Source organism: Trichomonas vaginalis, chromosome V, assembly GCF_026262505.1.
Source record: "Trichomonas vaginalis G3 chromosome V, whole genome shotgun sequence".
NCBI lineage: Eukaryota > Parabasalia > Trichomonadida > Trichomonadidae > Trichomonas > Trichomonas vaginalis.
Genome location: NC_067207.1, coordinates 23,362,672 through 23,374,241, shown reverse-complemented (window position 1 = coordinate 23,374,241; position 11,570 = coordinate 23,362,672). Strand labels below are relative to the sequence as shown.

The following is an 11,570-nucleotide window of genomic DNA, read 5'->3' as shown; positions in this document are numbered from 1 at the left end:
AACCTTTAGCACGAATGAATTTATATCTTCTTTCATTAACATTTTTCGTATTCACTTTTTCACCCTGTGTTAAATATCCGTGGTAGTCCGTTATAATCTGTTCGTCTGAAGTTATATAATGAACGTGGTTCTTGACTTTATCACTCAGAGCTAAAAGCTCATTTTTGTCTGCTTTTTCGGCTAATTTCTCATTAACATCATTCACTTCTAATTCAACTCTTCCGCCAGAACTCTTATTATCATTAATCTTTTTCATTAATTCGGTAATTACGTCATAAAGACTATATTCTGTTTTCGGTTTTGTAAATAATGAGTCAAAATTTTTTTCATCATTACATCGCTGACATTAATGATATCACCAATTCCTTTTTCATTTACTCTTCATTAATTCTGCAATAATGACGAATATATAATCTGTTAATTTATTCTCTTCATCGAGGGTTATAGAATGTTTTGAAATTGAATCATTAACTCCTCTAAATAAATCAATAACTTCAGGATACACGTTTTTAATGTCTCGAATAACCCGACCAGTATCCTGTTGTTCATGTTCTTCGTTCCCGTCGTTATGTGGTTTTATATCTCTAACCATCATCAACGCAGCCATAACCGGAGGGTTTGTTGCTATCTGTTCGAAAATCCGTCCGTTATGTACGGTATATCTAAATAATTTCTTTGTGTTTGTTAAAACATTTGAAACAAGTCTTTTAAAACCATCTACAAAATTTCCTGTTTCACCTAATGTTCTTGCAGCATTTACAAGCTCACCCATGCCCGCTTTTGACCCCAAAAACGTCCATATTGCATTTATTTCACTCTGTATTGTTGTCCATTCAGCGAAACTAACACCCGCATTCGCTAAGCTGAAAATGAAATTCAGTGGATCGAACTTAATTCCACCTTCTTTTTCAATTTCAACGAACTCACTAACATGAGATTTTAAGTATTCTTTCGTTAAAATTGTTTTCCCCGATGTTATGTCATTAACGAAACTATCACCATCAAAAGTTAACGAATTCAATTTCGTCGTTGATGCTTTTATTTCATACACCGCTTTATTGATAGTTTTTGGCTCACCTTCTTTAGAAGCATATGAAACATTAATGAATGAATTATATGTATTCGTGAATGAATTAAAATCAATGATTTTCATTAATGACGCCTTTAATGATTCATTAACTGTTGAATCCCTTAAAACAATTACTGAACTGTCCTTTATGAAAGGTACACTGCAAACCGTCGAGTTTGGATCAAATGCTGTAGTCGGAGAAGGAGTATTAATGATATAAGTCATTAAATCATTAAGTGACGTAAATAATGTTGTCGTTTTTGATTTAATTTCTTTAGCATCTGTTATATACGGTAATTTTATTTCTGTAGTTTCTGAATTAAAGATATTCGCTAAAATGTTTTGTAAACTGTTTTGAACAGCTGTGTAAACCGTTGAATCCGGAACTCTTACGATTTCACCGTCCTTAATAAAAGGCATTGGACATGGTGTAGTGCTTGGGTCAAATCTTTTTGGGTTATGATTCAACATATATTCTAATGCTTCATAAACAGACCTATATACGGTTGTATTATCTTTTTCAATAATTTCACCGTCCTTTATAAACGGCATAGTACATGGAGTTAAAATAGGGTCAAACTTTTCATAGTCCTTCCATGTTATGTATTTCTCAGTATTTCCATCAGAAATAACAATATATTTGTCAGTAAGTGTGAGAGAGTATTGACCAAAATATAAACGTTTAGCTCTGTCAGCTTCATACGCATATGCAGCAATAGTCATATTTTAATAAGAATAAAATGTTGTTCTATTTGCAAAGTACAGACCCGAACGAATACGGAACAGTAAAGCTACAAACAAACTTAGGTCTACAGAATGAGGCGCTTGCATTCAGAATGGTTGACTTCAATACTATTGCTTCATTCGTTATAACTGACGAAACAGATTTCATGGAGCTTGAAATAGATGGAAAGAAGCACGAAATAAGATTTCACAATAATGTAGAATATAAGATGGAAACATTAGCTGGAGTGTTAAATGCTCTCATAAATACTACAATAAACAAGGATAACGAAGAAAACTTAATGAATGTTAAACTTATTGCGGGAGTTTTGAAGTTCAGTTATGCGAAGGAGTTTAAGATAACACGAATGAGTCATAGAGTTCAATTGCTTCTGGGAGCATACCATATGACATTTCCTTTGAAAAGTGTTGACAAAACGATTGAGATGAAATCTGTTCCATACGTATGTTATGGCAACTGTTTGTACATTGAGTCAAAAATAGCTAATGTCACAGGCATTTCAGGAGTTAATAGTAAAGGTTCAGTAGAATATAAATCCTTCTGTTATGCAGTCAATTCAATGTTCATTCCAAACGTTCCTGTCATAACAACTCATTTAGGTAAATGGGTTCGCATTAGTCCTCATAATTTGAAAGACATGCAATTCAGACTTGTTGACTTTCAAGGAGAGCCTGTAGAACTGAAGGCACCAGTGCGAATGACTGTTGAAGTTGACTTTTTAGAAAATATTAAATGCAACGGCTTACAAGAGAACTCAGAGCTAAAAATATAAAGTATGAATGTTATATTTTAGGTCATGAACTTTGGTTGTTGCTGTTTGATGAAACAAATGAGTTAGTTATGTCAGTCAAGAGAACAGAAAAATATTGTGTTAGTGAAAACTGCACCAAGTCAATAAGATTAGGTTTGTATTATGAAGATGAGTTCGATACTGTTGAAGAAGTTTTGGATAGATATTACAAATTGCTTTAATTTACTAAAACATATTTCAAGCAAAGTTTATATTCTGTTGAAAGTTTTGTATACTCGTTCGAATATTTATACTTAAACTCAACTCCTGTAGTTCCTGGTATTTCAATAATGCGGATGTTACCTATTTTCATGAATGGTGGCGTTTGACCACAGCATTCGATTTCAGGGTCGAGATAGTCAATGACACATTGTTTTCCTGTTATTCGTGATATAACATTTTCAAGGTCCTCCTTTGTTAGAATTATTTGGTTCTTGCTTATAAGATTTACCAAAAGCTTCTTATCGTCTTTGAGTAAAATTGTTTGGTATAATTGAAGAAGGTAATGGTCTACGTTATCTGAAGGATTTGTTTGAACATTTGTGTAAGGATTGTCGTTGGCTTCTCTTGAAAGAATTTGGTCTAATGGTGGATACTCTAACTTAACATCTGATGTAGCGTTAGCGTTTGAAGCTGTGTTTAAATTCACGGCGCCATGCGCCATGATGGGCTCTTTGAGCCCTCCCGACTTAAGTTCTGGTTCTAGTTCTTTCAAACACTCTGAACTATAGTTCTTTATGACAATATTGTTTGTCGTTCGTGAGTCAACATTTGATGTTGGTTCAATTGGAACATTAACGGCACCAGCTAAGATGGATTTGCTTCTCATTTCATATAGAATAAAAACCTTTTATATGTATGAAATGAACAATATACTCGACAAGGGTTTGAATGTAAAGCTAACGAATGAAAATATTGTTGAATTCACTGAGACAGGAGCTGTGTATAAAGATGTAGAACTACTGAACAAAAGAGCTAAGGGAAGAAGCAGGAATATGAACAAAGGGTGGAAGCCTATAAAAATTTATGTCAATGATGGCTCAGGAGGTTCAAACATAAAGTATGCAGAAAGTTATAGAGTTTATGCTCTCAAAGGTGAAAAGCCTTCATTTAAGAACAGCTATTCTAACGCATATCCTCAAAAGTTAACGGATGGGGAAGTGGATGATATGAATGACAGCAAAAATATTAACAGAAATGGCGACAGAGATGCATGGAATTTGTTTACCATCAGTCAATTAAAGCATAAGATTTAAAACAATGTTGGTCGTTCCCATGGAATATTTTTGACTTTAATGGTATTAGTCATGATATGAATCTCAAGGTATGAACGAGGAGAGATGAGAGACTTATATGCTTCCCAAATTTCTTCAAAAGGTAATGTTATACCTGACTGTTTCCAAATGAGTTCAATATCATAACGTGAGAAACCTTGAAAGATAACGAAGTCAGTTATGAGACGTTTTATGTTTAAAGCTAAAAACCTCCATGTTTGCATAAGTATTGCTACAGTTAAATGGTAATGTCTGACTTTAGTTATGATGTTAGCTAATGGTGAGTCAGGCTTTGAAACTAAACCTTTTCCGGCGAAGTCGTCACAAACGAGCAGAGTGTTTGAAGGATATTTTTTGAAGGGGTATTTTGAAAGTTTTGATAGAATGTAGTTTGTCAGTCGTTTCATATCGTAAACTCCTGAGTACTGACGTAAGTGGTGTTTGTCAATAATTCTTTCCATCTCTTCTGAAGTCTTTTGCATTCCTGACTGTATGAACTCTACAATAGCATAATATTTTCTCTTACGTCGAATGTAACGTTGAAGAAATTCAATGAGTTCACTGTCTGGAACTTTAACGACAGATGCTTGAACTTTACTCATGAATGTTTTCGCTGTTGAATCCATAGAGTCTGAAGTTGCTGATATAATGATTTGGTCATAGTAAGAGTCGTTTCCTAAACGCTCTGTTATGAGTATATGACGAATGAGGTTAAATGTCTTACCTGAGCCCATCTTTCCACAATAGAAATAAACACCATTTGAACAGAATTCATAATCTTTGCTGAAAGGAAGAATAAGAGAAGAGTTAAGTTTGTCTGTAGTTTCATTCATGTCTTCATCTACGTCATGTATTAAATGCTTCATTTTATCTCCATTAAAAATGCAAGTCAGAAATATTCAGAACATAGCACCGAGTCTAACTGACAAGAGTATAAAGATATACTATGAACATGTTATGATGAAACCAACCAAAATTCAAGAAAGTCAGTATACTTATGAATATCCAAGACATTGGGTAGAGTATGTAGGAGGTGAGAAAGCTATTGAAATCAGACAGGTTCGAAGTATTCCAGCAGGAAGGACAATATTATTGAAGAACTTTAATGTTTTGAGATATAATGATGAAACAAAGAAGCAAGATAGTTTTCCTGTTGCTGTGTATGTGAACCTAGACACAGGAGATGACATGAAAGTTTTTAATACAAAGCTTCAAACGGTAGTGAGAGAACAACTGACTGCGGAAGGACATCCATTACCTTCAGAAGTTACCATAGCATATAATTTTGAAACAAACTCAATAGATTTTAAAGTCGTCTCTGCAAAGAAGTCAGGATTTACATTTAATGAAGCAGATGTATATTCGAATGAAAACTTCAAAGCTATTGCATGGTTAGATAATGACGATTGCTTTAAGAAAATATTTAAATTCAGTGACTCAAAGATGTCAATAGATGACCTTCGTGGAATGTTACCATCGACGTTTACAGTTGAAGGCTCAGCAGGATTGCTTACAAGATTGTCAATTGGTGGTATTTGGTCTCGTGAGAACATTGTTATAAAATCCAGTATAAGTGAATTTGCTGAAGAATCTATATTATGTCTTTCAAACTATATGTATTCGCCACCGAAGCATTATAGTATAACAAACTTTGTCAGTAAGTTTAACATAAGACTTGTCGAACCTTCTTCAATGAAAGATGTTGTGCTACCTAAAGATGGAAAGGATGGACTCATTATTGAGATGATTTTAATTGCATATTAAATGAGCTTGTTCTTAAAGGTCGTTCATGATGAAATAACTGTTGTAGAAGATGTTAGCAATTGTTCAGACATTTTGAAGCGAATAGATGATATAAGAAATAAGTTAGATAGACCGCAAAGCGGTGAGGGTGAAGCCCGTGAGAATGTTTATGTTTCATTGACTTTCTCCAGTAACGAGAACTTTTATGAGATAATATTGAAGAGAGATGATTTTAATATGGGGTAAATGGTAGCTTGGGCAGCTTTAGGCGCAATGGGAACAAAAGCATTAGCATTTGGAGCAAAAGCACTTGGAGCTTATGACGCAGTAAATAAAATGAGTGGAGGAAGGGTTTCAAAGACATTAGATGCAAATAAAGGGAAGATTGGAGGCTGGGTTGCAAAGAAGTTAAGATTAAATAAAATAGGGCTCATAAATAAAGCATCCAATTTGGTTGCGACTGAGTCAGAAAATGCTTTAGGAAAGGACGATGAGTTTGCAAAACACGCAAAAGACTTTAATGACCAGATGAAAGGTGAAACAATGCATTTAAATAGAGTCGATGGAACTAAAGAAAATGTTTCTTCTCCACCAGCGGTTTATCCATACGGACCTTATGGAATGTATGGAAACCCTTATGAACGACCATTTGACCCATTGACTGGTGGAAGTAATTGGTATCATTATGGACGAAGAAGAAAGACAGTCAAGTTGGAGACAGACGTGAAGAAAGCAACTAAAAAGAAACCAAGGAAGAGAGTTATAAAGCAATGAATTCAACAGGGTAGAAATGAGGGTAGAAATGAGGTTAGATCTAACCATCTACCCTAAATTTATTTTTGTGCTATGTTTTCATACGTGTGAGGGTGGTGATATCATTAATTTTTTATTTACTGAAAATTTTTATTTGGATGTAAATGACAGAACAAAAGCAACTCATTCGAATTCCACAGTATAACAAACATACATTTAAACATTTATTCTTCCTTCCTGAGCATAACATGTTCTTTCAAATACATCCGAGACCAGTTGACTTTTCATTGACTGTGTATAAAGATAGAAATAGTTATATCATTAAACCATACGATGACGAAGGTAAGTTATGTAAATTGTACGTTAAGAAGTTAGAGAAAGTTTATGGCTTCAAGTATGACTACAATAGGGTTAACACTGATGATGAAGATATTGAGGAAAATTTATGAGAACATTAGTGAAGTCGTTAGTGAGAACGATAGTGAGAACGTTTATTTTTACATTAGTGAGTTCGTTAGTGAAGTCATTTATGTGTCAGATGGTTTTGTAAATATTTAAGGTTGAGTTGGTGTTATGGTTGTGTGAACGTTAGTGAGAACGTTAGTGAGAACGTTAGTGAGAACGTTAGTGAGAACGTTAGTGAGAACGTTAGTGAGAACGTTAGTGAGAACGTTTATTTTTTCATGCACGTGCATTGTGTCGCGGGGAGTTGCCATGGGCAATGACCTGCGCACAATATATAACGTACAGAGAGGTGAGATGAGGTGGTTTATGTGATAAATATTTAAGGTTAAGTTAGTGTTGTCGTTTGTGTTGTAAAATATATGTTAATGGTTTTGTAAATTGTCAAATTCACATATAATGAGTAAGGTGGAACGCAGTGCCACCATACCGAAGATAACCATACTAACTCAAGACTCAGAAGATTGAAAAAATAGAGAGACCTTTCTGGGGTCTGAATGCAAGCCTAAGTATGTGGCTTTGGTCATGTTTTGCCGAAGAAAATATTGACAAACGTACGAAAATGTGGGAGAATTGTGTCTACCATTACGTAGGCAATCATTCTTTTTGCGAACCGCACAATTACAAATGCTTTGAATGGCAAAAAGGTGTCAATTCGATCCAACTTCAATTCATGCTCTATGACTGGGTTCACAAATGGACACCCATAGTTTCCAAAGTTTCTTCCATTGGATCTACCTGCATGAATGAAGCGTTTAACTCCAAAATTGCATGCTATTTGGACAAATCAAGAGCCTGGAAGAACATTAACATTAGAGTTAACGTTGCAATCTTAGAATGGAATGATCCAGAGCATTTTCTCGGAGATATACAAAAAGCATTACATCTTCCCCCACTTCCCAAAGATTGTGTCAAATCATTTGAAGAGAATTGTTACTCCAAAATGATATTGAAACAAAAACTGTTACAAAAGGTTCTAAAAAACAGAACAAATACAAAAAATCCATTCAGAGTGTACCAGGAGGAGATTATCAAGTTTTCAAGTCCGAATGGGAATCAGAAGACGAAGACATTGATGACTTTGATTAACGAAAATTACATTTTATTTATTGTTTTTGTTTTTAATTAAATTATTATTATGCTCATTTTCTTATTTTGATTTTTTCTCATTATGATATAAATAATTTATTAATGCATTTATCCAATAATTATGCTATGATATTTTTATGCCTTATTTCATTTCTCTTATATTTGATAATCTGGTAAAATATAGTTCAGACTATAATCATTTTAGATTATTGATATATTTATATAGGTTAGAATAAAATTAGTTTCATTTTCTACTTTTATTTTGAATTAATAATTTATAATATCAAATATTATGGCGTAACCTCTCCTTTAAAATATAGATATATATAGGCCTATAGAGTTTATTGGCACTCTCAAAACTCTAGAATTTTGAGTTTACTATACCCTTAATGAGAATTTTGTGAATTATTATGGATATTATGCGAATGATAAAAATATGTTGAAAATCAACTTTGTCATATGATGATAAATATGGTGTATTATCAGTATATTAATAATATTTATTCTAATCTTGAATCATTTGTGAGAAATTTACGACGATGGTTTTGATAATAATGAAACAGTCTCATCACACTTTTCAATGCTCGATTTTTAAAAACTGTTTAAAAATGGAGCTTATATTGAAATAGTGTAGAGACTAAAAATTACCACAGACTATTTCAGAGGATTGAGTTGCCACTCAATCCTCTGAAAAGTCTGAGGTAATTTGCAAAATTATCGATTCTCATTCAAAAATACAATACTACACAAAACTAAATAAGCAAAAAATGATACGGTATACTTGTATTAGTGTTATTATAAAAGACGATTATAAAATTTCTTTATTATCCACTCAGAAATTATTCAAAGCGCGATCTCGAAATTTAAAATTAACAGTTCAATGAGATAATGTGATTTATGGTATAAATTCTCTTCTAAAAATTTGACTATCCCATCATGTAAATTTGAAATGAAAACATCAACAAATAATTTTTATATATAATTTAAACTACGTTAAAACATCTCAACAAAAATACAAATATACTAGAGTCAAAATCTCGAGCACAAAAGTGACATTGAATACTTGTAAGTATTGAATTCCCATGTAAACTATTCATTTCTATCGTTTTTTGTAGTCCAAATTTCCTCACTCTCGATTTTACTCATAAAAATATTAAAAAATCACTATACAATATATAAAATATATATTTATATGGTTAAAACAATGTTATTTTTGCGAGATTTCATCTGAAATTAAAATTAGGGATTTTTTGAATTTTGAACTAAAATTTGGGATTGGCAATTATTGAATAATCGATTGGAATATGAAAGAAATACTTTAAAATTGAATAGAATGTGCCGATAGAATTTTTCTCATAATTTTAAAAAGTTGTTCAAATCCTATTTTTGATTGAGTTTTTGCAATTGTTATATATCAAGTGACAAGCTAAAAATAAAATTTTTGTTGCACTACTATTTTTGCAACAATTTGTAAATTACGTGCATCCCTTGTATTCCAGTGATCAACATCGAGATTACATATTGTAAGAAATCCTTTTGAAGTAGATCTCTATTTGAATTCAAATTCGGACAGTCTATTTCATGTTGCTTCGTGAGAATGTATATAATTTGCAATGTGAATATTAAATAAGTAATTATGCTTTAGGAAACTGCTCGGCATTGCATGAGATCTAATCTTATAATAATTTTTTAGATATGTTGAAATATGTAATATTTAGCTTCAATATCATTTATTATGGTGTATCTTTGCTGTTTTTTTGATATTGGATATCAATGACTCTTCTGTGAACGAAAAAATCATATAAATCATTAAATTCTAAACGTAAGCGAAACTCATTCAATTTATTATTAGAATCAAATCTATTTTAAAATTGAGCTATTCGTTAAATCACAAAAGGATACTTTATATTTTTAGTCAAAATTTGTTGATAGGAGCTTATTGTCGCAATCTCATGTTCTTCCTGGAAGCAGCGCACAGACCAGTCAGAAGCGCTCCTTCCAGGACCAGAAAGACTAGAAGGGGGTCCTGACCTTGAGAAAGGACCCACTTCCAGGTCTTTCTGGGACAATTCGGTTCGCATTGCGAGTGTCTGCTGCTTCTTTTGACCAAAGCAGCAGACACTCGCAATTATATGTTGCGGCAAGTGCATCTGTGGTGTCGGAATGCACTTGCCGTGAACTTCAAGCAATCTCCTGATCTTCCTGGAAGCAGCGCACAGACCAGTCAGAAGCGCTCCTTCCAGGACCAGAAAGACTAGAAGGGGCCCTGACCTTGAGAAAGGACCCCCTTCCAGGTCTTTCTCCAAGGAACATTGTGCCATTGTGGGAGACATGCAGAGGCAATGTCTCACAGAATGATACATTGCGACCAACACGAGTGAATGGGACACTCTATTCTTTCAATTTTCTCATTAATATTGTTATATACGAAAACGATAAAAACAGTTTGACAGAAAAGTGACAACTTTACGTGTCAAAAATATAAAAAGTGATATTTTATTCATCATTATCTTCTTCATAATTTATTTCATATTCTTCGTCTTACCAACAAAAGATGGGAATGTGAACAATTGCGGGCAATTTTTAGCCATTTTGGCTTGGAACTAGAGCCTGCGAGGTACATGGATAGTATCAGTACCTCACAGGCTCTAGTTCTCTATATGGCGCGAGAAATTTTGGTGAAATGTGGTCGCATTTCACCAAAATTTTTTCGGCGCCATAGGATGAATTGGAGGGTGAGGATATTATTTCATACAATACTACTCTCACCCTCCAATTCCCAGCCAAAATGGCTAAAAATTGCCGCAATGTGAACAATTGCGGGCAATTTTTAGCCATTTTGGCTTGGAACTAGAGCCTGCGAGGTACATGGATAGTATCAGTACCTCACAGGCTCTAGTTCTCTATATGGCGCCGAGAAATTTTGGTGAAATGTGGTCGCATTTCACCAAAATTTTTTCGGCGCCATAGGATGAATTGGAGGGTGAGAGATATTATTTCATACAATACTACTCTCACCCTCCAATTCCCAGCTAAAATGGCTAAAAATTGCCCGCAATTGTTCACATTGCGGGCAATTTTTAGCCATTTTGGCTTGGAACTAGAGCCTGCGAGGTACATGGATAGTATCAGTACCTCACAGGCTCTAGTTCTCTATATGGCGCCGAGAAATTTTGGTGAAATGTGGTCGCATTTCACCAAAATTTTTTCGGCGCCATAGGATGAATTGGAGGGTGAGAGATATTATTTCATACAATACTACTCTCACCCTCCAATTCCCAGCTAAAATGGCTAAAAATTGCCCGCAATGTGAACAATTGCGGGCAATTTTTAGCCATTTTGGCTTGGAACTAGAGCCTGCGAGGTACATGGATAGTATCAGTACCTCACAGGCTCTAGTTCTCTATATGGCGCCGAGAAATTTTGGTGAAATGTGGTCGCATTTCACCAAAATTTTTTCGGCGCCATAGGATGAATTGGAGGGTGAGAGATATTATTTCATACAATACTACTCTCACCCTCCAATTCCCAGCTAAAATGGCTAAAAATTGCCCGCAATGTGAACAATTGCGGGCAATTTTTAGCCATTTTGGCTTGGAACTAGAGCCTGCGAGGTACATGGATAGTATCAGTACCTCACAGGCT

General features: G+C 34.1%; 8 protein-coding genes across 8 annotated transcripts, besides 8 other annotated features; 5 read left to right on the top strand and 3 right to left on the bottom strand.

Annotated features, from left to right (window-relative positions):
• Positions 1 to 7,286: part of a mobile genetic element that runs on past the window's edge.
• On the bottom strand, positions 843 to 1,792 carry TVAGG3_0389140 (organellar and viral DNA polymerase type B; the record flags this gene model as incomplete). The annotated part of the gene is made up of 1 exon (XM_051232324.1): positions 843 to 1,792. A coding segment is annotated over one exon (950 nt), but the record flags the coding sequence as incomplete, so codon positions are not given.
• On the top strand, positions 2,374 to 2,586 carry TVAGG3_0389130 (uncharacterized protein; the record flags this gene model as incomplete). The annotated part of the gene is made up of 1 exon (XM_051232323.1): positions 2,374 to 2,586. One exon carries the CDS (start codon positions 2,374 to 2,376, stop codon positions 2,584 to 2,586), a length of 213 nt encoding a protein of 70 aa, XP_051102053.1.
• Positions 2,783 to 3,433, bottom strand: TVAGG3_0389120 (uncharacterized protein; the record flags this gene model as incomplete). The annotated part of the gene is made up of 1 exon (XM_051232322.1): positions 2,783 to 3,433. The coding sequence occupies one exon, from the start codon at positions 3,431 to 3,433 to the stop codon at positions 2,783 to 2,785; it is 651 nt and encodes a 216-aa protein (XP_051102052.1).
• TVAGG3_0389110 (uncharacterized protein) lies at positions 3,459 to 3,860 on the top strand (the record flags this gene model as incomplete). Its single annotated transcript, XM_001321022.2, has 1 exon — positions 3,459 to 3,860. The coding sequence occupies one exon, from the start codon at positions 3,459 to 3,461 to the stop codon at positions 3,858 to 3,860; it is 402 nt and encodes a 133-aa protein (XP_001321057.2).
• Positions 3,857 to 4,360, bottom strand: TVAGG3_0389100 (protein of unknown function, DUF4106 family; the record flags this gene model as incomplete). The annotated part of the gene is made up of 1 exon (XM_001321021.2): positions 3,857 to 4,360. One exon carries the CDS (start codon positions 4,358 to 4,360, stop codon positions 3,857 to 3,859), a length of 504 nt encoding a protein of 167 aa, XP_001321056.2.
• On the top strand, positions 4,914 to 5,642 carry TVAGG3_0389090 (uncharacterized protein; the record flags this gene model as incomplete). Its single annotated transcript, XM_051232321.1, has 1 exon — positions 4,914 to 5,642. A coding segment is annotated over one exon (729 nt), but the record flags the coding sequence as incomplete, so codon positions are not given.
• Positions 5,868 to 6,395, top strand: TVAGG3_0389080 (protein of unknown function, DUF4107 family; the record flags this gene model as incomplete). Its single annotated transcript, XM_001293467.2, has 1 exon — positions 5,868 to 6,395. The coding sequence occupies one exon, from the start codon at positions 5,868 to 5,870 to the stop codon at positions 6,393 to 6,395; it is 528 nt and encodes a 175-aa protein (XP_001293468.2).
• Positions 7,287 to 7,509: 223 nt separating the features above from the next.
• On the top strand, positions 7,510 to 7,965 carry TVAGG3_0389060 (uncharacterized protein; the record flags this gene model as incomplete). The annotated part of the gene is made up of 1 exon (XM_001308129.1): positions 7,510 to 7,965. One exon carries the CDS (start codon positions 7,510 to 7,512, stop codon positions 7,963 to 7,965), a length of 456 nt encoding a protein of 151 aa, XP_001308130.1.
• A 324-nt stretch (positions 7,966 to 8,289) lies between these two features.
• Positions 8,290 to 8,311: a mobile genetic element.
• Positions 8,312 to 10,343: 2,032 nt separating this feature from the next.
• Positions 10,344 to 10,405: a mobile genetic element.
• Positions 10,406 to 10,525: 120 nt separating this feature from the next.
• Positions 10,526 to 10,633: a mobile genetic element.
• A 139-nt stretch (positions 10,634 to 10,772) lies between these two features.
• Positions 10,773 to 10,881: a mobile genetic element.
• A 141-nt stretch (positions 10,882 to 11,022) lies between these two features.
• Positions 11,023 to 11,131: a mobile genetic element.
• A 141-nt stretch (positions 11,132 to 11,272) lies between these two features.
• Positions 11,273 to 11,381: a mobile genetic element.
• Positions 11,382 to 11,522: 141 nt separating this feature from the next.
• Positions 11,523 to 11,570: part of a mobile genetic element that runs on past the window's edge.